Below are 23,786 nucleotides of genomic sequence, written 5' to 3'. Positions count from 1 at the left end.
ACTGGAGATGGTGGATAGTAATGGCAGTCCAACCACCATATCCAAGGCCCAGCCAGGTTCAAGCTACCAGGGCAGAGGAGAGGATGGAGAAGGAAGGACTTTGCATTTTGGTTCATCTTCAGTCCTCCTCCTTCTTTAATGCTTTTGCTCCTGTTGGAAATGACAAGAGGCAAAGGAAAGGGATGGATTTAGGTACATGAGCAATAATGTGTTAGAAGGGCTAGCATTGTACTCTTAATGTTCCTTTCACACTGAGCTACCTGTTGCATTCTGGAACTGCGGCTTTATGGCCGATATACTAACATGTTGGCTAATTTTAATTTGTAGCAGTGTACGGGGCGCGACACAAGGAGGAACATGTCAGCACGTAACAGCTGTGCTCGGAGATCTTCACTGCTTGCCGATTTGCTACTGGACCAGACTCAAGCTGTTACTATTAGTAATCAAAGCTCTTAATAGCTTGGGGGAGGGACTTATCTCTGACTTACCCCATATATGCCCATATATATGCCCTTCAATCCATGGAATTTGTACTGTTAAAGGTGCCACACGATACCTATTCTGCTTTTGTAAGAAATCCATCTTTCAGCGTGACAGCACCTATACTTTGGAACTCCCTGCCTCTTGACTTCAGGCAAGTGCCCCCCCCCCGTACACTTTTCAGTGCCCTCCCATCTGATGTCAAACAACTATTTGACTGTTAGAAGACATTTGAAGGCAGCCTTGTTCAGGAAAGGTTTGAATGGCTGGTGTCCTATTGTGTTTTTAATGTTTTGTTGGGAGCCGCCCAGAGTGGCTGGGGCAACCCATTTACATGTGTGACATATAAAAATAATAACAACAACAGCAACAGCAACAGCAACAACAACAGTATTTGCTTTCAGAAGCCTTCTCAGACATGTAGAACATTAGTGTATGTTTTCATATATTTTTTAGTTTATTGCCAATTTTGACTTTAGAATGTTTTTACTGAAAATTCTATTGTTTTATTTTATTTGTAATCCACTTTAAATATTTTTTGCATAAATTTTATAAACTGGGTGACATCTCTCCTCCCCCAACCTTTCTGCACACGTGTGTTTCTGTTTGGGAGGAAGAAGATGCAGGTGGTCTGTGTACAAGAGGGTTCAGAAAAGGGGTGGGTAACAGGAGGAGGGGACGCGGGTGGCGCTGTGGGTAAAAGCCTCAGCGCCTAGGGCTTGCCGATCAAAAGGTCGGTGGTTTGAATCCGCACGGCGGGGTGCGCTCCCGCTGCTCGGTCCCAGCGCCTGCCAACCTAGCAGTTCGAAAGCACCCCCGGGTGCAAGTAGATAAATAGGGACCGCTTACTAGCGGGAAGGTAAACGGCGTTTCCGTGTGCGGCTCTGGCTCGCCAGAGCAGCAATGTCACGCTGGCCACGTGACCCGGAAGTGTCTCCGGACAGTGCTGGCCCCCGGCCTCTTGAGTGAGATGGGCGCACAACCCCAGAGTCTGGGGTACCTTTACCTTTACCTTTAACAGGAGGAGGCATGAAGGTGAACTCTAGGCCAGGCATAGGCAAACTCGGCCCTCCAGATGTTTTGGGACTACAACTCCCATCATCCATAGCTAACAGGAGCCGTGGTCAGGTATGATGGGAGTTGTAGTCCCAAAACATCTGGAGGGCCAAGTTTGCCTATACCTGCTCTAGGGCACTGGCATGGGGAAATGGCAAGGGGTTGTTGAGCTGAGAGAGGAGCACAGCCCCTAGTATGTCTATGCGGATGTAAGTTGAGCAATTTAAACATGCTGTTTACCAAGCGAACTTTTAAAAAGGACTGTAGCTGCAAGCATAATCACTAGAGAAGCATGCTCCACCTTTGAAAGAAAGGGGTTAAGAGGAAGTCAGATTTATGACCTGGAACTGCAACTCTTTCTCTCCCCCCCCCCATCCTTTTTCTTTTTTACAACATGATGATTCTCTTATTAAGATTTCTAGAGGGGATAATCTATAGGAGAATAATGTTTCTCCTTTGTGATTACATTACCATATGGAGCCATTTTTCTCGACACCAAGGTCATCCTGTTCTGATGAGCTTTTGAACAGAGCGGCAGGCTCTCTGCCTCTTCTGACAGCAAAGGGCAATATGAGTTATTAACAAGGCAAGGATTGTGATTTTTATTAGTCAATTCCTCATTTACTCCCTCGGAAGAGCAAGACATGAAAAGTCCCACGGGAGGAATTAGAGAGTGTTCGATTGAGTGGCTGTTATTCTGAGTGGGGGGAATCGTTGGCTGCATGGAAAGTTCCAGATCATCTTCTCCCCCACAATTATCTTTTATGAGGATTTGTTCGACCATAAAAATGGAATGGTGATGGGGAAAGGTCAGGGGGTCAAGGGTCCCTGCTGGGTCAGAGGAGAAGTCAGAAATTAAAGGAGGGGGAAATTGTAGAATTGGAAAAAGTGCAGAAAAGGACATCCAAAACTAAGCAGTCCCTTATAGGGAAACGTTGCAACATTGGGACTATTCCAGCTTAGGGCAAGTAAGGATGGAACGTGATCAAGGTGTATAACAGGGTAAAAGTAAAAAGGTAAGGACCCCTGGACGGTTAAGTCCAGTCACAGGCGACTATGGGGTTGTGGCACTCATTTTGCTTTCAGGCCGAGGGAGCCAGCATTTGTCCACAGACAGCTTTCCGGGTCATGTGGCCAGCATGACTAAACCGCTTCTGGCACAACGGGACACTGTGATGGAAGTCAGAGTGTACGGAAATGCCATTTACATTCCTGCCTCAGTAGTACCTATTTATCTACTTGCAGGGGTGTGCTTTTGAACTGTTAGGTTGGCAGGAGCTGGGACAGAGCAACGGGAGCTCACCCCGTTGCAGGGATTTGAACTGCCGACCTTCTGATCAGCAAGCCCAAGAGGCTCAGTGGTTTAGACCACAGCGGCAGGGTTGGCTCAGTGCACGAACTTATGTTTTTAACCTGGGAGGTCCAGATTAGGCAGAGGAAAGATTCTTGCCTGAAACCCCAGGCTGTTCTGTTTTCTAATGTTCCTTTTACATTGCAGGAACTATGGCTTTTTGACCAGCATGCCGTACTAAATACCATCCACAGCAGTCGGCATGGTGTGACACAACAACAGTTGTCAAGCAGGTGCCTTCAATATACGCCTTTTGGCCCCTGCTAAAAACTTTCTTGTTTAGACAAGTCTCCCAAGACGTTTAAAAGGACGTGGGTGGTGTTGTGGGTTAAACCACAGAGCCTAGGACTTGCCGAGGTCAGCGGTTCAAATCACTGTGACAGGGTGAGCTCCCATTGCTCAGTCCCTGCTCCTGCCAACCTAGCAGTTCGAAAGCACATCAAAGTGCAAGTAGATAAATAGGTACCACTCCGGCGGGAAGGTAAATGGCGTTTCCGTGCGCTTCTCTGGTTTGCCAGAAGCGGCTTAGTCATGCTGGCCACATGACCTGGCCAATAAAGCGAGATGAGCGCCGGAACCCCAGAGTCGGCCACGACTGGACCTAATGGTCAGGGGTCCCTTTACCAAGATATTTAGAAGCCCTTAGGCCAGCCTTTCTCAACATGTGGGTCCCCAGATGGTGTTGAACTACAACTCCCATCACCCCTAACTAGCTCAGGGATGATGGGAGTTGTAGTCCAACGACATCTGGGGACCCACAGGTTGAGAACCGCTGCCTTAGGCAATTGTAATCTGTTTTAGTATTTCAACTTTTGTATATTTTAAAGTATGACTTTAATTTTCTTTTTCTTGGTTTGGGTTTTTTGTTTTTTGTTAACAGTCAAGCAGTGTATAAATTTTACGAAATAAATAAATAGGACAACATTACTACCCCCCCACCCCACTTTTCTGTTCCCCCATGAAAAAGGGCATGAGATTCCCTTGTCCTACTCTAAATTTTGTCACTTTACATCTGTGCCATGAACTGGCAGGACAACGGGGAAGAGGATCTCATGAGAGGGGGAGCCGGGGACTAGCAAATACCAGAGCAAGCAGGGGATGGAGAAGTAAGTACTCACAGGGTGATGGAGGATGGCAAGGGCGTGGAGATCCATGCACAGGAACCAGAGCAGCAGGACCCATCACCAGAGCCAGAGGGGCCCCTGTCTCCACAAACACAGCAGAAGGGAAGCTCTAGGAGGCTAAGGCAGGAAAGGGCCCAGGGCCCAGCTCCCTAGCTGGCCAGGTGGGGCTCACTAGCTCTGGGAGGAGGGGTGTGATTCCTCAGCTGGAGTAGGTTGGAACAGGTGAGGGTCATCTGTCTCATCAAGCCCAGGTGCTGCAATCACAAGGGAAGCAGAGATGAGGGGCTGTGTCTGCTCAACTGCCCCTGTTGATGGACCATGATTTGGATGCTCCTGGACCTCCATGGGATTGTGCTTTGGCGTTTGTCTCTGGACTTCAGAACTTGGCTATTTGGATTGACCCTAGACCACATTTCCTGGACTTTGGACCGACTATCAGACTAGGCATTACTGACTTGCTACCAGGTAAAGCCAAGGGTTTGGGACAGTCTGTGATTTTATATCTTGTGGCAGCTGCAAGCAGGTTCCCTGTCCCCTCCTGGAATGAAATAACATGGAAATAGAGTGCTAAACTTGTAGTAGATTCCACCAGGTTTCCAGAAGGGGCTTTTACGTCACCTGAAAGCTCAGCTGTAATGTGGAAATTAACAGTAAGGGAAACATCCGGCAAATGTCAGGGAAACGGAATACACTTCCATACAAACGCAGCCTAGGTCTCCTTCCCTGTTCGGCCACTTGTGACATTAAATTCTATAGTTCAGGAACAGAGAGTATAATGAAAAATGAAACATTCCATTTCAGTGGGGTTTCTCGGAAATGCATATGCATGAATTGGCTTTCAAAATGTTAAAGAATTCATCTGCTGCTTTTCTCGATAGAAAATGTTCCCGAGCAGAAAGAAATGGGGGTGGGGGAAGAGTCAAAGCTCCTAACTCAGGACCGCAGTTTGACATTCAGGAATGGGGATATAACTGTTCCTTTACATGGTGGTTAAAGATAAAGGCAGTTTAGAGGGAGGGGGATAATTCATCAGTGCCATAGCTTGGGGAACAGCCAGAGTGGCTGACTGCAGAGCATCCGTTTTGCATTAAGAAGTTCCCAGGTTCAATCCCCAGCATCTTCAGGTAGGGCTTGGCATCTCCCTTGTCCCAAAATCTGGAGAGCAGCTGTCAGTCAATGTCAACATTATCATTGTAAGTCTGCGGGGTTGGGAGGGGAAGCAAAAGTCCTCAAGGCCTAGGACCCTTGTACCCACAGAGGACCTTAAGGTCCATAAATAGCAACACCCTAGTGGTCCTGGGCCCTAAGGAAGTTAGATTGGCTTCAACCAGAGCCAGGGCCTTTTCAACACCGGCTCCTGCCTGGTGGAACGCTCTGCCTCATGAGACTGGGGCCCTGCAGGATCTGATTTCTTTCCCCAGGGCCTGTAAGACAGATTTGTTCCACCTGGCCTTTGGCTTGGAGCATAGCTGTCAACTTACAGATTTGAAAATAAGGAACGAGCAGCCAAAATAAGGGACCTGCAGCCTCACCTGTTCCAGGCACTCCAGTCTTCCTGTCCTCCTGCAGTCTGGTCAAACTCATGCTGGTAGCTTCGAGAACACTGTCCAACCAACTTTGTAACCAGAGGTTCAACTGAATAGAATCTGAATCACATGCACCGCAAGGCCTATGCAGCCTCAACTTAAGATGGCTCCCCGGCCTGGCTTTGCACTGCAAAGTTTGCAGCAGCATGTGCAACAAAATGGCATCCAGCATTCAAAAACCTCCTCAGCTTGCATTAACTAGCCACACACAAGGCATGCAAGCTCCACCCCCCAGTCGTTCTTAGACTTCTTATTGGGTGAGCAACACAGCCAAGCAACACAGTTGGAGCCTCCCTCCTCCCTGGCCGGCAGGGAGAGACAGAGAGGAGCTGCTTCCTTTGAAATTTAAGGGACATCATTTAAGGGACGTTTAAGGGACATCCATCAGTAAGGGACAGCAGCGGGACATGGCGCTGGAATAAGGGACTGTCCCTTCAAATAAGGGACACTTGATTCCCTCCCCCTCTTTCTTTTTCCTTTTACCTCCTGTGATGAGGCTGCATTTTAATGTTTTAATGTTTTAATCTTGTATTTTAATCTTGTTTTTAAGTTGTATTAATTCAACTTGTTTTTATTATTGCTTGTTAGCCGCCCTGAGCCCAGCCTTGGCTGGGGAGGGTGGGGTATAAATAAAATTATTATTATTATTATTATTATAACTCCTGGGTGCCAGATCCTCCTCATAATTCTTAGATTCAGCAAATGTTAGAATTTAACAGATAGTTGGAGTATTAAGAGAAGGTGCCAGGTGCAGAATTTAGCAGGGTCAAAAATAGAGGTCAAACTGGTTTCTTTGTGCCATCTTGGAAAACAGAAGAAAGGTAAGAGGTGACTGACAAAGCAGTTACTCTTTTTATGCTACGGGCCAGACATGATGTTTGGGATCTCTTCGAAGTTGAGGAAGCAGCAATGAAAGGAACTTCTTCTGGCCTTCATTCCAAGGAAAGTGAGCGTGAGTAAGCAACTTGGATTCTCTCACCACTCAGATCATGGGTAGGCAAACTAAGGCCCGGGGCCCGGATCTGGCCCAATCACCTTCTAAATCTGGCCCACGGACGGTCTGGGAATCAGCATGTTTTTACATGAGTAGAATGTGTGCTTTTATTTAAAATGCACCTCTGGATTATTTGTGGGGCATAGGAATTCGTTCATTATTTTTTTCCAAAATATAGTCCACCCCCACCCCCACAAGGTCTGAGGGACAGTGGACCGGCCCCCTACTGAAAAAGTTTGCTGACCCCTGGCTCAGATATTGGGGTGCCATGTTAACACTGCTATTCCAGACACAGGGATTAGGTGGCGTTCCAAAATGCCTCACATCACTGAGCTTCAAAACCTTCCAAGGTCTCTTTCCTTCTCAGAAGAATGCAAGGAGGAGAATCTTCTCAAAAAGATGAGCTGTGGAGGCTTATTTTGGCTCCATGCTGCATTCGCCTGAGGTGCTTGTGTATGGAATATATGAACGTTCAATATGGTTCCTGAAGAAGGGGTCCTGTGCCCTTTGATAAATTTTATCAGCCAGAACTTCTGTGAATAGATTTGTCCCTTTTGTATATATTTTCTGGTTTCTGTGCCTTCCTCCTTGGTTACATTGGTACCCCGGGTTACAGATGCTTCAGGTTACAGACTCCGCTAACCCAGAAATAGTACCTTGGGTTAAGAACTTTGCTTCAGGATGAGAACAGAAATCGTGTGGCTGTGGCACAGTGGCAGTGGGAGGCCCCATTAGCTAAAGTGCTACCTCAGGTTAAGAACGGACCTCCAGAACGAATTAAGTCCTTAACCCGAGGTACCACTGTATTTTGTTTCCTTCTACATTTTTTTTTTAACCACATGAATCTGTTTCAGCCACTGGAGGTCACTATCACATTTGCTAAGCAGAAATGCTCAGTGTGAAAACTTTGTGCTTATTATCATTATCAAAAAGTATAAGTACAGTGGTACCTCGGGTTACATACGCTTCAGGTTACATACACTTCAGGTTACAGACTCCGCTAACCCAGAAATAGTGCTTCAGGTTAAGAACTTTGCTTCAGGATAAGAACAGAAATCATGCTCCGGCGGTGCAGCGGCAGCAGGAGGCCCCATTAGCAAAAGTGGTGCTTCAGTTTAAGTACAGTTTCAGGTTAAGTACGGACCCCCGGAACGAATTAAATACTTAACCCGAGGTACCACTGTACCTCATAAGTTTGCATGAGACAAAAATAAAATAGAAAAAAATAAATTTACAACCAAGTTAAGGCTTTGTATAGCTGCATGTTTTCCTGCTGACTTATAGGGAATCAGAACTTTGGTCACCTAGGTCAGTACTGTCTACACTGACTGGCAGCAGCTCTCTGGGGTTTCAGACAGGGGACATTCCCGGCCTTACTTGGAGATGCTGGGTATTGAACCTAAGACCTTCTGCACTCAAAGCAGAAGCTGTGCTACTAAGCCACAACCCTTCCCCAAAACATGATAGTGCTTTGTGATGACATTTTCCCTCTTCCATAAGGACCCAAGACATAAATAGATACAAGTGAACAGAAGGACCTGAAAGAGTTGGTAAATCACTCACCTAAACAAAAATTCGTAAGCGGAACACCAGGGGACTCATAACTGCTTCCGTTTTGGAAACCAAAACTAGGTAATTCTGAACACCAAAATCCAGGGAGAAATTAATTCTGACAAGGAGGGCTTTAGTTATTTTTCCAAATCTGTAGGCCACTCTTTTAAAAGTACAGTGGTACCTTGGGTTAAGTACTTAATTCGTTCTGGAGGTCTGTTCTTAACCTGAAACTGTTCTTAACCTGAAGCACCACTTTAGCTAATGGGGCCTCCTGCTGCCGCTGCGCCGCCAGAGCACGATTTCTGTTCTTATCCTGAAGCAAAGTTCTTAACCTGAAGCACTATTTCTGGGTTAGCAGAGTCTGTAACCTGAATCGTATGTAACCTGAATCGTATGTAACCCGAGGTACCACTGTACCATATGGAAACATATCTAAGGGAATCTCTGCTAGGGAGAAATTGAGTCCAGTCATATTTTAATATCAACAACACACTTACTTTGCCTGCCTTGGACCAATACACAAACCAAATGACAGCTCTCTTTCTTAAATTCATACATTTGAATTTTGCAGTGTAGTTCTCCAACCGAAAGGAAAACTGCACAGAAAAGTGTACATTAAGGGGAAATGTGCACAAAATGCTCCCAATAGTCAAAATAATGTACAAATAATAATGCATTATTAGGGGCCATTGCTTGCAGAAATCCATATATATCATGTACAAAATCTGCCCATGTTAGGAGACAGGCATCCAACAATGTGGGTTTTCTCGCAACATTTTCTTTTTAGCTGAAAGCTGATGGGGAAATGAAAAGAACTGAAATTAAAGCTGAAAAAGTGAGAAACATTGGCTGGTTTTGCTGCTTGTTTTTGAAGGGGGGGGAAAGATTATTGTAATCATTTTCATTTTTATGCATTGTCCTCTGCCCTCCGATTTTAAGTAATCCTTGAAGCTTCTAAAATTTGAGCAGCGCTTAGAGACCTATGATGTGTCAAGTGACTAATAATTAGTAATAGTAGTAGTAGTAGTAATAATAATAATAATAATAATAATAATAATAATAATAATACAACCCAAGGATTAAAAGGTAAAGGTAAAGGGACCCCTGACCATTAGGTCCTGTCGTGACCGACTCTGGGGTTGTGGCACTCATCTCGCGTTATTGGCCGAGGGAGCTGGCATACAGCTTCTGAGTCATGTGGCCAGCATGACTAAGCCGCTTCTGGCGAAACCAGAGCAGCGCACAGAAACACTGTTTACCTTCCCGCCAGAGTGGTACCTATTTATCTACTTACACTTGGACGTGCTTTTGAACTGCTAGGTTGACAGGAGCAGGGACTGAGCAATGGGAGCTCACCCCATCATGAGGAGTCAAACTGCCGACCTTCTGATCGGCAAGTCCTAGGCTCTGTGGTTTAACCCACAGCGCCACCCACGTCCTAGTAATAGTAGTAGTAGTAGTAATAATAATAATAACACAACCCCAGGATTAAGTAGTCGCTTTTAAGGAGACTGAATAGGGATTCCATGGGGAATTTGTCCAGCCCTAAGACTGCACAGGGTGGAGGTAAGTGAAACAAACCATCCCCCTGGTGAGAAACTGGCTGCTTCAATGAGTTCACAGTCATCCTCGTATGACAAGCGTCATTTGCAAACAGCCATGAAAAATGCCATTCCTGACACTGTTCTTGCATATGACTTAATGCGATCTGTTGGTGTTGACTCGGGCAAAGAGGTTCTTGCTGGAGACGGGCTGTCACTTCTGCAAACAGAAGCAACTTGCTTGGGAAACATCCTGGAGAGTCTTTGGGCATTATTTAAAGCCTCGCTCTGAAGTCTCACAGTGGAAAGCGATTACGTCCCGACAACTGCTCGATAGGCACAAGTCAAATTTATTCAGCGCTATTTGCTTTTCTGCCCAAGGATGAGCTGGCTTCAGAAACCAGTTGGCAGACCATCTCTGCGCTTATAAAGATGTCGGCAGAGGTGACATGAATGTTGGAAGCCTGCTGTGTGGGAATCCCTTGCAGGTGCCTGGAGACAGTCAGGTTGCATATCCACAGCCATGACCAGAGCGGAAATGACCACTGGGAGGAGTGCAAAGAGAAGAAACACCTTCTAGCAAAACCGGATGCCTTCATCTGCCCCAGCTGCAGGAGAATATGTTTCTCCCATATCAGTTTCTTTCTTCTTCTTTTTGAAATAATTTTTACAGTGGAACCTCGGGTTGCGTATGTGATCCATGCAGGAGGCACATTCACAACCCGCACCATTTGCAACCTCCAGTGCCGTGTCTGCGCATGTGCGGGTCGCAATTCGGTGGTTCTGTGCATGTGCAAAGTGTGATTTAGCACTTCTGCATGAGCGCTGAAACCCGGAAGTAACCCGTTCCAGTACTTCCAGGTTCAGCGCAGTACGCAACCCGAAATCGCGTAACCTGAAGCATCTGTAACCCGAGGTACCACTGTATTTGATTTTAAAAGTATAAAATTATAAGAATACAGTGGTACCTCTGGTTATGAACTTAATTCGTTCTGGAGGTCCGTTCTTAAGCTGAAACCATTCTTATCCTGAGGCGCGCTTTTTCTATTGGGGCCTCCCGCTGTGCACATGCGCCTCTGGCACGCAACTTCCGTTTGTATCCTGGGGCAAAGTTCGCAACCAGGAGCAGCTACTTCCGGGTTAGCGGAGCTCATAACCTGAAGAGTTCGTAACCAGAAGCGTTTGTAAACAGAGGTACCACTGAAGAACTATACACATCAACATTTGAAAATTCCTCCAAATCTCTGGACTTCCCACCTTCCCCTCTGTGGGTCCTATTATTAAACCGTTTCTTCTGCATCTTTTTCAATAATCCATATTTTATATAAAACCATTATCTACATTGTCTACATTATGAGTGATTGCAATCCTGCTAATGTTTTCATCTGCTTACAGTGATAAATTATAAAATTCCCCCCCTTCTTTTTAAAAGTTTTGGTCTTCTTGGTTCCTGAGCTTTCCCATCAGTTTTGCCATTTTGGTATAGTACGCTTAGATTTGCCATTCTTCCCTGGTAGGGACTTCTCTTCTTTCCATCTCTGGGCTGGTAGCATCCGTGCGGCTGTCATCGCATACAGAAGGCCTTTGGCCCTGGACCTCGGTGACCGGGCTGATGGTGGGAGTAGAGATGCTTCTTCAGTTATATAGGGCCGAGGCAGTTTAGGGCATTAAAGGTCAGCACCAGCACTTGAATTGTGCTTCAAAATGTACTGGGAGCCAATGTAGGTCTTTATGGACTGGTGTAATATGGTCCCAGTGGCTGCTTCCAGCCACCACTCTTGTTGCCACATTCTGGAGCTTCATAGAGATGCTTATTCTCATAAGAGTCAACATCTTGGCGAAATGCTTATTAGGGCCTGTGGTCAACCAATGAAGCTGTTGGAAGATTCAGGATAGGCAACAAAAGGTACCATAACCACTCAGCCCATAGTTAAACTCTAGGATGTGCTATCATGGGCTGTGGTGATGACCTCCAATGTGGATGACTTTTAAAGCAGATTAGACAGATTCATGGAGGGGAAGGTTGTCAATGGTTAGTAGCCCCAGTGGCTTTCAAATGAGCATCTGATTGGCCACAAAGAATCAGGCCTTGAATCTGTTCCTCGGTTCCTAAAACTAATTAAAGTGTCATTCATTAACAAGTGATCCCCACCTGAATTGGCAGTCTGCTCAGAGGACCCTGTACTCTGGCGTTGGCTTTTGTGCATTTATTGGAGGCAAGATGGCCAGGCTGCAATTCCTTCCACTGTTTCTAAGTGTGGATATTGGATCCATGCTTGTCCTTGACTAATCTAATCAGCCTCACATGCTTGGCTTGTCTCTGCAGCATCATAAACATCAAATGCCTGCTTTCAATTTCCAGGAACGACGATGACCACTCAGGAACATTAATTGCCCAAATTAAATCCTTCCGTCAGAAAGGAAGATAAATGGCCCCCATTACTGTAGCTAGCGATGCATCCCACACACTTCGAAAGATGGCATTTGTATTGAGAACGTAAAGAGCCCTGCTGAATCAGACCGAAGGCTTATCTGGTCCATTAGTCTGTTTGCTATGGTGGTCAAGCAGATGTTTCTTTGGTATCCTCAAGACTGGATTGCTACAACCTGTTGTTTGGGGAGCTACCCTTAAGGTTGCTATGGAAGTTGCAACTAGTACAAAATGCATCAGCTAAGTTCAGATTTCCTCAACCTCAGCCCTCTAGATGTTTCTGGCCTACAACTCCCATGATCCCTTGCTGGCAGGACCAGTGGTCAGGGATGATGGGAATTGTAGTCCCAAAACATCTGGAGGGCCTAGGTTGAGGAAGCCTGGCTAAGCTGCTCTGTGGGGCAATGTCTCATCAACATGCATATCCTCCAGCATTTCTCTAATGAAAATAGGGATGTCCTAGTCCATCACCAGGGACGCGGGTGGCGCTGTGGGTTAAACCACAGAGCCTAGGGCTTGCCGATCAGAAGGTCAGCAGTTCAAATCCCCACGATGGAGTGAGCTCCCGTTGCCTGGTCCTTGCTCCTGCCAACCTAGCAGTTCGAAAGCACGTCAAAGTGCAAGTAGATAAATAGGTACCACTCCGGCTGGAAGGTAAATGGCGTTTCCGTGCGCTGCTCTGGTTCGCCAGAAGCAGCTTAGTCATGCTGGCCACATGACCCGGAAGCTGTACGCCGGCTCCCTCGGCCAATAAAGCGAAATGAGTGCCGCAACCCCAGAGTCAGTCATGACTGGACCTAATGGTCAGGGGACCCTTTACCTTTACCTTTAGTCCATCACCATCACACTCTGGGCAGCTTCTAACGCATATAAAAACATAATAAAACATTAAAACATTATTTTTTTAAAAAAATCCATATACCGGGCTGCCTTCAGATGTCTTCTAAAGGTTGTATAGTAACTTATCTCCTTGGCTCGGGGGTGGCATAACTCCATACCCTCCAACAGTTCTCTGACTTGTTATCATGAAAGATTCACAACTGGAGCAAATGTACTTGAGAAACTTTCATACACGCAGGAATAAGGATTGAGCTTCCAGGCATGGACAACTAGGGTCACATCGAGACTGACACCGCCATTTATATGACTTTCAGTCACTGTGGGTATTTGGGAAGGGGAGCTGTCACTAAAGGTTTGTTTCGACAGATTCCTGCAAGCTCAGTTTTAATTCATTTCTTCTTTTTCTGCAGCAGAGGAAATGTGGAAACAAGAGCTCAGGTTTCCCAGTTATGGAACTTGCCTCTGGAAAATCGATGCCTAAATGTGACCCAGTTTTGCCTTTGGGGTAGGAGGGTTTTTTTTTTAATAAAAAAAAACCTTATTCATATCCAAATATGCTAGAGATCAACCTATTCATGTTCCATGTTATGCCCAGGTCCATTCTGATTTTTTGTTTTGTTTTAAGGACATGCCCCCCCCTCCAAATATGCATTTAAATTGTATGTATGGGACGCAGGTGGTGCTGTGGGTTAAACCACTGAGCCTAGGGCTTGCAGATCAGAAGGTTGGCGGTTCAAATCCCCGCAATGGGGTGAGCTTCCTTTGCCTGGTCCCTGCTCCTGCCAACCTAGCAGTTCAAAAGCATGTCAAGTGCAAATAGATAAATAGGTACCACTCCGGCGGGAAGGTAAATGGTGTTTCCATGCACTGCTCTGGTTCTCCAGAAGTGGCTTAGTCATGCTGGCCACATGACCCGGAAGCTGTACACTGGCTCCCTCGGCCAGCAAAGTGAGATGAGCACCACAACCCCAGAGTCGTCCTCGACTGGACCTAAAGGTCAGGGTCTCTTTACCTTTACCTTGTATGCAGGTTATATACCAGAGATCACCATCCTGGCACCTTCTTATGATGCTCACAAAAGATCTCAATGGAATGTAAATGGAATCATAGAATAGAGCTGGAAGAGACCCCAAGAGGGACATCTGTTCTAACCCCCCGAAATGCAGGAATTGCAGCTAAAGAATTCCTGATCTGTGGCCACCCAACCTTTGTTCAAAACATGTTCAATTTCTCTTCAAAAGACCTTTCTTATTTAGATCACAAGGAATATAGATAACACCAGCTCACAGCCAGTCCTCTTATAATCAATGGTTTATCGCATGCAAGGAAATATAACTGTGTGGAAATATAACTGGGATGTGTAAACAAATATTGATTTGTGGATTTTAAAAAGAAAAAGAAAAATGAGAGAAGAAACAAACCACAAGGAACCTTCTGTTCTGCCAACATTTTCTTCCCTTCTCCTTACTCCCCCCCTTAAATAATTTGTCTGTGCTCTCTCCTGCATTGCAGGGGGTTTGACTAGATCAGGGGTCAACTTTTTCAGCAGGGGGCCGGCCCACTGTCCCTCAGACCTTGTGGGGGGCCGGACTATATTTTGAAAAAAATAATAATGAATGAATTCCTATGCCCCACAAATAATCCAGAGAGGCATTTTAAGTAAAAACACACATTCTACTCATGTAAAAACACCAGGCAGGCCCTACAAATAACCCAGAGAGGCATTTTAAATAAAAGGACACATTCTACTCATGTAAAAACACACTGATTCCTGGACTGTCTGTGGGCCAGATTGAGAAGGCGATTGGGCCAAATCCGGTCTGCAGGCCTTAGTTTCCCTACCCATGGACTAGATGATACCTTGGGGTATCTTCCAATCTACAATTCTAGGGTTCCTTGCCCAGCCTTTTTCAGGGCAAATGAAGGCTTCCATCCTGCCTCACTGGGTTTATACATATTCATAGGGACTAGTGCCACCACTAGGCTTATTATCTTGTTAAATGTTTCTGTTTGCTTTCAACAGACCTGTTTTGTAATATACATGGTAGATGATGTTATAAGAATTGCAGGGATGATCAATGTGATTTGGGCGCTTAGGAAAAGCAGTTTGAGATGTGGTGGGTATTGTCTTTGACTTTAGGCAAGGGCTGAGCCAGTCTTTTGGGGTGGGGTCTGAGCATGCTGCCAATGATGGATTCTACACCCGCAACAAGGGAGGCGGGTGTAGAGCCTAGGGCTTGCCGATCAGCAGGTCGGCAGTTCGAATCCCCGTGACGGGGTGAGCTCCTGTTGCTCAGTCCCTGTTCCTGCCAATCTAGCAGTTTGAAAGTACGTCAAAGTGCAAATAGATAAATAGGTACCACTCCGGCGGGAAGGTAAACGGCGTTTCCATGCGCTGCTCTGGTTCGCCAGAAGTGGCTTAGTCATGCTGGCCACATGACCCGGAAGCTGTACGCTAGCTCTCTTGGCCAATAAAGCGAGATGAGCGCCGCAACCCCAGAGTCGGTCACGACTGGACCTAATGGTCAGGGGTCCCTTTACCTTTACCTTTACACCCACAGCACACCAACCCCATTTGGCACCCTTGAAAGCACATGAAACAAAATGCAATCCTATACATGAGAATTTCACCCAAATGTTGCCTCTCCTTAGATAATGTTCAAGGGCAGTTTCTTTTCCTATAAATTGGTGGAGAACATTGGAGGAAAACAGCAACACAGCACCAGAGATGAGGGAGGAATTTGCTTTTGTTTGCATTTTAATGGAATAGCACTTTAATGGAATCTGCACTTCTTGAGGCAATCTGCAAACTGAAACACAGCTATCTTTCAATATTCACACCTTCACATTTTGCAGTGCCATTCTCCAACCAGCCAATGTGTACAGAAATATACATGCCTGGGGAAAGTATGCATAAAAACGCTAATGTCAGTGAAAATAAGACACAAAAATGCATTATATTGGGGAAACTGCTTGCAAAAAATGGGTATTAGTCAAAACTGCGTACAAATGTTTTTATTGGGAGAAATTTGCACTAAAATGCTGATTAATTTTCATGAGGGTTAAAAAAAATCTGAAATTCTTATGGAACGCTAGATAACTGAAGTTAAAAGTTTTAAAAATTGAGAAATAGAACTGAAATTGACAATTTTTTATTTTTATTTTGAGTCAGAACTCTCCAGAACTTAGTTCAAGCACCTCTCAGGTGGACACCATTGCTATTATAAGAGAACAACGTTCATGGTGAGCTTGGGCACCTTTTTTTCTAGAAAAATAGCGCTGGTGAAATCTGATGGTTGCAAAGAGTTTTATGCTTCAAGGTTGGAAGGATAAACACTAGTCAGACTCAGACTCAATGGTCTGAAGAACTTACAGCCCTTTCCACATCATAATAATCAACAAAGTTCCCAAACTTTGTTCTCCACAGACCACTTGAAAATTGCTGAGGGTCTTTGAAGTCCGCTTAGTGGGGTTTTTGTCTGCCTGATTTAGCAATAGTAACACTCTGTGAAAGGCGTTGTATGATTTTAAATGATTCCCCACCCCCAATTCAAACTGTCATGCCATAAAATACTAAGAAGCAATAAAAATACAATTAAATATGAACATTCAAGTGCCTTTTCAGGCCACTTCAAGTCCATCGCTCTCACCTTTGTTCCCATCTTTTCTCTCTCCCCGCCCCCTTCTCCTTCGTCTTCCTCTCCCTTCCTCTGTTTCTGACTGCTAATCCTCTCCACTCCTTTCAAGTTGCCTCTTCTTTCTTCCTCTCTTCCAATGTCTTTCACATTGCTAATCCTCTCTGCAACTGCCTCCCCCAGTCACTTCCAGTATCAGGTTCTAAAAATGGCGGAGCAGCTGCTGGCTCCGCCGCTCTTCACAGACACACCACATAGAATCACAGAAGCATAGAGTTGGAAGGGACCCTAAGAGTCGAATAATCAAACCCCTTGCAATGCAGGAACCACAGCTCAAGAATCTCTGACAGACGGCCACGCAACCTCTGTTCACATACCTGCAATACCTGCCTTCCCTGGACAACCTGGATGAAGTTAATGGACCACTTATGTCCAGGTACCATAGTTCGGGTCCTACTCTATATGAATGTATAATAATAATAATAATAATAATAATAATAATAATAATAATAATAATAATTTATTATTTATACCACACCCATCTGGCTGGGTTTCCCCAGCCACTCTGGGCGGCTTCCAACCGAATATTAAAAACAATACAGCATCAGACATTAAAAGCTTCCCTAAACAGGGCTGCCTTCAGTTGTCTTTTAAAAGTAAAATAGTTGTTTATTGCCTTGACATCTGTTGAGAGGGCGTTCCGCAGGGTGGGTGCCACTACCGAGAAGGCCCTCTGTCTGGTTCCCTGTAAACTCACTTCTTGTAGCGAGGGAACCACCAGAAGGCCCTTGGCACTGGACGTCCATGTCTGGGATGAAAGATGGGGGTGGAGATGCTCCTTCAGGTATACAGGACCAAGGCCGTTTAGGGCTTTAAAGGTCAGCACCAACACTTTGAATTGTGCTTGGAAATGTACTGTATATGTTCAAACTAGTTTTGACGCTCTATTTCAATCTCTTTGGGTGGATGGACTATACTTATTGTTAATGAGAGCTGAGTCCTGCTTTCCCCACTTTTTAATTTTCTTATAATTGCAATAACTTTAAAAGAAAGAGAGATCCCAGGATAAGTTGGAACGAGGGGTTTCAGAAGTGTTAATACTGCCTACTGGAGAGCTCTCTTGTCTTTTCGGAGCCTCTGCATGTTAGCTACCTCTTTTCTGCTTACTGCTGACAGGAGACAAAGCACCCTTTGCCACAGGCAAGGGGATTTTTCTGTCTCTCTGAAAGCCCAAAATACTCTGCACTTCATTACGTCCATTCAGATCATGCTGCGCTGAGTGACTGGCTGGTCATTGCAAAGCAAATTTGTTTGGGTTGGTACTTTGAAGGCAGGCAGGGAATGGGGGAAGCAATGTATGCCTGCCAGACAGAGGCCATATTCACAACATACATTTAACTTTAAGCAGTCATGGCTTCCCCCAAAGAATCCTGGGAGCTGTGGTTTGTTAAGGGTGCTGAGAGTTGTTAGGAGTCTCCTATTCTCCTAAAAAAAAAAAAAAAAAGGAGCAGAGAAATCACCTTGCCAACAAAGGTCCATATAGTTAAAGCTATGGTTTTCCCAGTAGTGATGTATAGAAGTGAGAGCTGGACCATAAAGAAGGCTGATCACCGGAGAATTGATGCTTTTGAATTATGGTGCTGGAGGAGACTCTTGAGAGTCCCATGGACTGCAAGAAGATCAAACCTCTCCATTCTGAAGGAAATCAGCCCTGAGTGCTCACTGGAAGGGCAGATCCTGAAGTTGAGGCTCCAATACTTTGGCCACCTCATGAGAAGAGAAGATTCCCTGGAAAAGACCCTGATGTTGGGAAAGACTGAGGGCACAAGGAGAAGGGGACAACAGAGGACGAAATGGTTGGACAGTGTTCTCGAAGCTTACCACCATGAGTTTGACCAAACTGCAGGAGGCAGTGGAAGACAAGAGTGCCTGGCGTGGTCTGGTCCATGGGGTCATGAAGAGTCGGACCCGACTAAACGACTAAACAACAACAAATTCTCATCAAAGAGCTATAATTCCAAGAGGGGTTTAACCATCAATCCCTCTTCACAGAGAGCTCTGGGCTTTACCTGAGATATTTTGTTTTGTCCTGCATCTACATAGTTTTTTGGAAACTTGATTGAATGCTATTGTTTGTACTTTTATTTTTAATGTAAAACATTTAGAGATTTAATATTATATAAGGTGATATAACAATGATATAAATGAACAAATAGCCATGAAGTCTACGTGCTCTGTCCTAGGGATGGGCTGAACATATAATTTAGTCCCACTTGAGTCTTGCTGGTACTCAATCATAGGTCTGTACCCTTCTCCTTGTGTGTGGATTTCTTGGGTGGGGGGATGCATAAAAAGCCAGCATTCAAACTATATGCACCAGATCCTATCAGTTTTCTAAATTCTGTAAAACCCATTTGCATTTCCTTTCCTCTTCAATCCTGATGACTAGAAACATACTGCTTTGAAAATTAAAGCCTCATGTTCTTAATATTCCATATTATGTCCTGAAGTGTGTTTAATTAGACCCCATTCTGGGTGTTAGTCTCATCCTTATAGACTTCCTGGTTCAGGCTTCTGCATAGCCTACAGCTGAATAGATGAATACAGACATTTTGAGGAGGGTAAAACTAATAATCTACCATTAGAGAAGTTGTTGAGATTCTCAACTGGCGTTTGGAGGCAGGAAAGGGTTGCATGAGAACTAATAGATTTAATTCAGAAATGTTGGAGTCCAAGAGGGAGAACAGACTCTGGGATAGAAATTCAACCTCTTTTGGATGGCCCAGTAGCACCACTGAAGAATGAAGTTCATAGCTTGAGAATTCAACCTTATATCAGGGTGCACAGGTGGCAGTGGTAACCAGGAAAACCTTTCCCAGGAGAAGCCCGTATGCCAACTGCATCTGTTCCTGAGCTGGCCAGAGCTTCTAAACAGCCTCGGCCCTGTATACCTAAGGAGCGTCCAGCTCTGAGGGCCTTCTGGTGGTTCCCTCACTGCGAGAAGTGAAGCTACAGGGAACCAGGCAGAGGGCCTTCTCGGTAGTGGCGCCCACCCTGTGGAACGCCCTCCCATCAGACGTCATGGAAATAAACAACTATCAGAGTTTTAGAAGACATCTGAAGGTAGCCCTGTTTAGGGGAATTTTTAATGTTTGATCACTTTATTATTACTATAATTAATATTCTGTTGGGAGCTGCCCAGAGTGGCTGAGGAAACACAGCCAGATGGGCAGGGTATAAACAATTAACAACAACAACAACAACAACAACAACAACAACAACATGCCTTGGTTACTTCTAGGCTGGATCATCACAATGCATCATGCTTTTGAGCAATGTACAGAAACACTGGCTGGGACAGAATGAGGCTTCAATGGTGCCGGGGGGGGGGAACTTGCCTTAGGAATCACATTGCAATGGGGTGGGGAAATGATTCAGCCTGAGGGCTGCATTGCCTCGTGGGAAACTAAACTTGGGGTGGGTGGGAGCAGAGGCAGAAGTGGGTAGAGCAATGTATGTGTCTCTTACCGTAGCATTTCATGTATTGCAGGGATTCCACCCAAAGCAGAAATTTCACAGATCTCCCCAAGCAAGCTAGAGGACTTATTATTGCAGTTTAAGAGCACACTCCATCCAGGCATTCAAGGACGGCAAGGAGCATGGCTGGTAAGGGGTGTGACTTGTGGGAAAGGGGCCTGGTCTAGGAGGGTCTGTGTTTGGGAAGAGCCTGAGGTTACCTACTCCTGCATTACAGCATAAGGAACATATGAAGCAACCTTATGCAATCACACCATGGGCTCCATCTATCTCTGTACGGACTGTCAGCAGCTCTCTAGGGATCTCCCAGCCATATCTGGAGAGGTCAAAGAGTTGACTTCCTTTGGTGATGATCCTGGTGACAGCAACCCCACTGCCCAAGGGGAGTGTACCAGGCAGCAGCCAGGAGTTGGTTGGGACAGGGAAACCAGCAACACCAGGCCCAGAGGTTCTGGGCTTAGGCACTGATAACACCCAGGGTGACCCTGTTGAGCATCCTCCAAGCCAGATCCTCACCTCCCCAAGGAATTATTCCACTTTATGCCAAGGGCCTCACACTCCCCCAGTCTCTGCATGAATAGAGTAGCACAAACAATGGGAAATGGGAGGGTAGGGGTGGCCAATGAGAGTAGGAGCCAGGCTAGGGGACTGCCTCTTTAAGCCTCACCACTCTTCAGGATGGGGCGGAGCCTGCCAGGGGCAGCCTGACACAAAAGGGAGAAAAGGCCTCTGTTGAGTAAGATACCATTGGAGCTATCCATGGTCCTGAAACGAAGGCTGCTGCAGCCACCATCACCCACACTATAAGCTGTCTTCTGGCATTTGTCCTTATCACAGCTAGGGCAGAGCAGCATCTATGAGCTTTTCCCCTCTTTGCTCCTGCAGCTTAAATTTATTTTGCTTTGCAAAAAGTGCTTCATCATCTGCCTCAGACCTATTAATATCCCTTAATGAGTTGGTAAGCAGCCACAGAGCCTAAATATTCCCTCCCCAAACTTCCCATCCTCAATAACATTTCTGAAGCCTTTGTCAGCAGACCTACCACCCCACATCCCACTCTCCTCTGAAACAAGTCCCTCAGTCCTTACATGTTAGCCTTTTCCTTGTTTTGGAGCACAACTCAGCCCAAACCAGACTGACATTCCCACCCAACCACCCTAATAGAGACCAGCATGTCTGTTTAATGTCTCATATTAGAGCAATGAGATAACATCCGTGTAGTTCGTGGTGAGGCCTCCATACATTGTTGGAGGACAAATCTCATAGTCACTGATCATTGTCCATACTGGATGGTGCTTGTGGGAGTGAGATAGGCTCCTGGGATGGGTTTGCAACACAGGAAGTTGCCTTGCACTGATTCAAACCCTTGGTCCGTTTTTAGCTCATTATTGGCTGCCCCAGCTGCCCCAGGCTTTCCAATGTTTTAGGCATGGGGCTACACAACCCTACCTGGAGAAAGCAGGGATTGGACCTGGGACCTCCTGCATGCAAAGCAGATGCAGAACTCCAGCAATATCTGGAGTGTTACAGGTGCCTTGATATAGTCGTGGCACCTTTTTGCTCTTTGCCATGAGCAAAAGAAGCATTTCCTATCATATCCCTGACAGGTGTCTACAACGTTCTACAACATGAAGAAGAAGAAGAAGAAGAAGTAGAAGAAGGGAAAATTAGGTTTCACATTCTTCACCAGGATTTCAAACCACCCCCTTCAATCCACCTCTCCAAGCGGCCACCTAACACGATGTGTCCCGCAAGGGATGCCATTTCTCAGTGACATCACCAGTGCTCTGAAAACATTGCCACACCCCAAAACGACCATTTCAGATGCTTTGGCCCTCCTCTTACCTGCCTCCAGAAGTTGGCACTGATGCCCAAAGACTTGTGAAAAGGTGACTGGGCAAACCACAGGGCCAGAGGTCATAGCTGAAGTCTCCATAACTTTGACAGGGTCTCCTGGATTAGTCATATGCAGGAAGACACTTCAACCTTGGAAGTCTGTCTCCTCCTTTATCACACTCTGTTAAGTGAAGAACGCAGTGAGATGGGAGCAGGCTGAGCACTGAAGATCTGGCTCTGAGGCTGCTCCAAGGGAGCTAGGCTCCTTTTCAAAAGACACTTTCAGCAATTGGTAAAGCGCTCTCTTCTCTGGCGCAGCCCGTTCCAGAAAGTCTTCTTTTGAAGCCTGTCAAATCAAGTGCTTCCTTGCAGAGGATTCCAAACGTTTCCCGAAATGCACCATCGCACACACGCACACCCCTTCATACATGTGCTCAGGAAGATGTTAGCAAACATTGAGGCACCAAGCCTTCTAAGCTTGCAAATCTCAACTCTTTCCCCCGTTGTTTAAAGTCTCTGGTTTTTGGTTTCTGAAGAGGGCGACGCTCTTCCCAGCTCTCGCAAGGAACCAGGATCATCTATCACTCTGTCAGGCTCCCAATGCTCCGGGAATTGTTGACGAGGCAAAAATATTTCGGTAAGGTGGCCAGCGATTTGAGGCAGGCCCCGATCCAAAGCTGCTGGACACACACCTCTCTGACTGCCACTGCTACCACCGCTGCTTGCCTCTTTGCTCCCACTAGCTCATCTTCTTCTCTGCCACCCCCTCCTCCTCGGCTGCAGTTGTGCCACTTGACAGCACGCAAGTGTCCACTGACGGCACAGTCCAGTCTGCCGCCTGGCATCGGTTTGTGGTTCGTGCCTCCACTCAAAATCTCCTCTCCCTCCCTCCCAATCTGAAACAGAGAAGCAGGAGGAGCTTCCGAGTGTTGCCTTTGCATCTGCTGCAGTCTTTTCTCCTCCTCCAGCCCCCCCCCCACTTACATCCCACTCCAACTCGGCAATGAAAAAAAGAGAAAGCTTTCCTGGAAAAAGATGGAAATAGCAGGCTCAAGAGAAAGGGACCCATTGCAAGCGCCTGCCTCCCCCCACCTCTGTGTTCATCAAGGATGAAATGATGATGAAGAGGAATGAAGAGGACCAGAATATGTGTCTTCCCTAGAATATAACCCCCAAGGAAATGATAGAGCCCTGCTTTTTAAAGAATTGGGGGATCACAGAATTGTAGAATTGGAAGGGACCTCTGAGGGTCATCTAGTTCAACCCACTGCAATGCAGGAATCTCCAGCCTCTACAAGCCAGACAAAATTATGCACCCAATGGATGTTGCTACATATTCTAGACCCTGGCCATCTCCCTCCCTCTGTGCTGATTTTTAAAGTGTAAGCTCCATGCAGGCAGAGACCATTGTACAATAGAAGCAGCTCTTCATGCAATCCAAAATTAATGTGTAGAATGCTGCGTCAGAAGTGAGTTTTCTACCCCTGAGCTACGGCCTTTTCCTACAATACAATAACATTCCGGAGAGGCACTGTGCAGCAGCGTTGACAGTACTGTGCTAGATGGGACAAATCATGGAATTGTACAATGGTAGAGTTGGAAGGGACCCCAAGGGTCATCTAGTCCAACCCCCTGAAATGTGTGAATCTCAACTAGATCATAGATGACAGATGGCCACCCAACCTTTGCTTAAATACATCCATGCTCTGACTCAGTATAAGGCAAGCTTCCTATGCTCCTGTATGCACTTCTGCCAATGATAAAACTTACTTCCCAAGTTTTCTTACAGTGAAACATCTTATACATTAAAATTCCATGCCT

General features: G+C 45.9%; 1 protein-coding gene across 1 annotated transcript in view; it reads right to left on the bottom strand.

Moving 5' to 3' along the window:
- The window catches only part of LOC309347020 (uncharacterized protein), an 81,517-nt gene extending 58,666 nt beyond the window's left edge, over positions 1-22,851 (bottom strand). The window contains exon 1 of the mRNA XM_081871450.1: positions 21,975-22,851. Coding sequence (XP_081727576.1) covers positions 21,975-22,095 — 121 coding nt within the window. The 5' untranslated portion in view covers positions 22,096-22,851. The remainder of the gene's footprint in view (positions 1-21,974) is intronic.
- Between the last annotated feature and the right edge of the window lie 935 nt (positions 22,852-23,786).

Source organism: Podarcis erhardii, assembly GCF_964252035.2.
Source record: "Podarcis erhardii genome assembly, chromosome: 7".
Lineage (NCBI taxonomy): Eukaryota > Metazoa > Chordata > Lepidosauria > Squamata > Lacertidae > Podarcis > Podarcis erhardii.
Note: the sequence above shows the minus strand (reverse complement) of the source record. Positions and strands in the feature narration are given on the sequence as shown.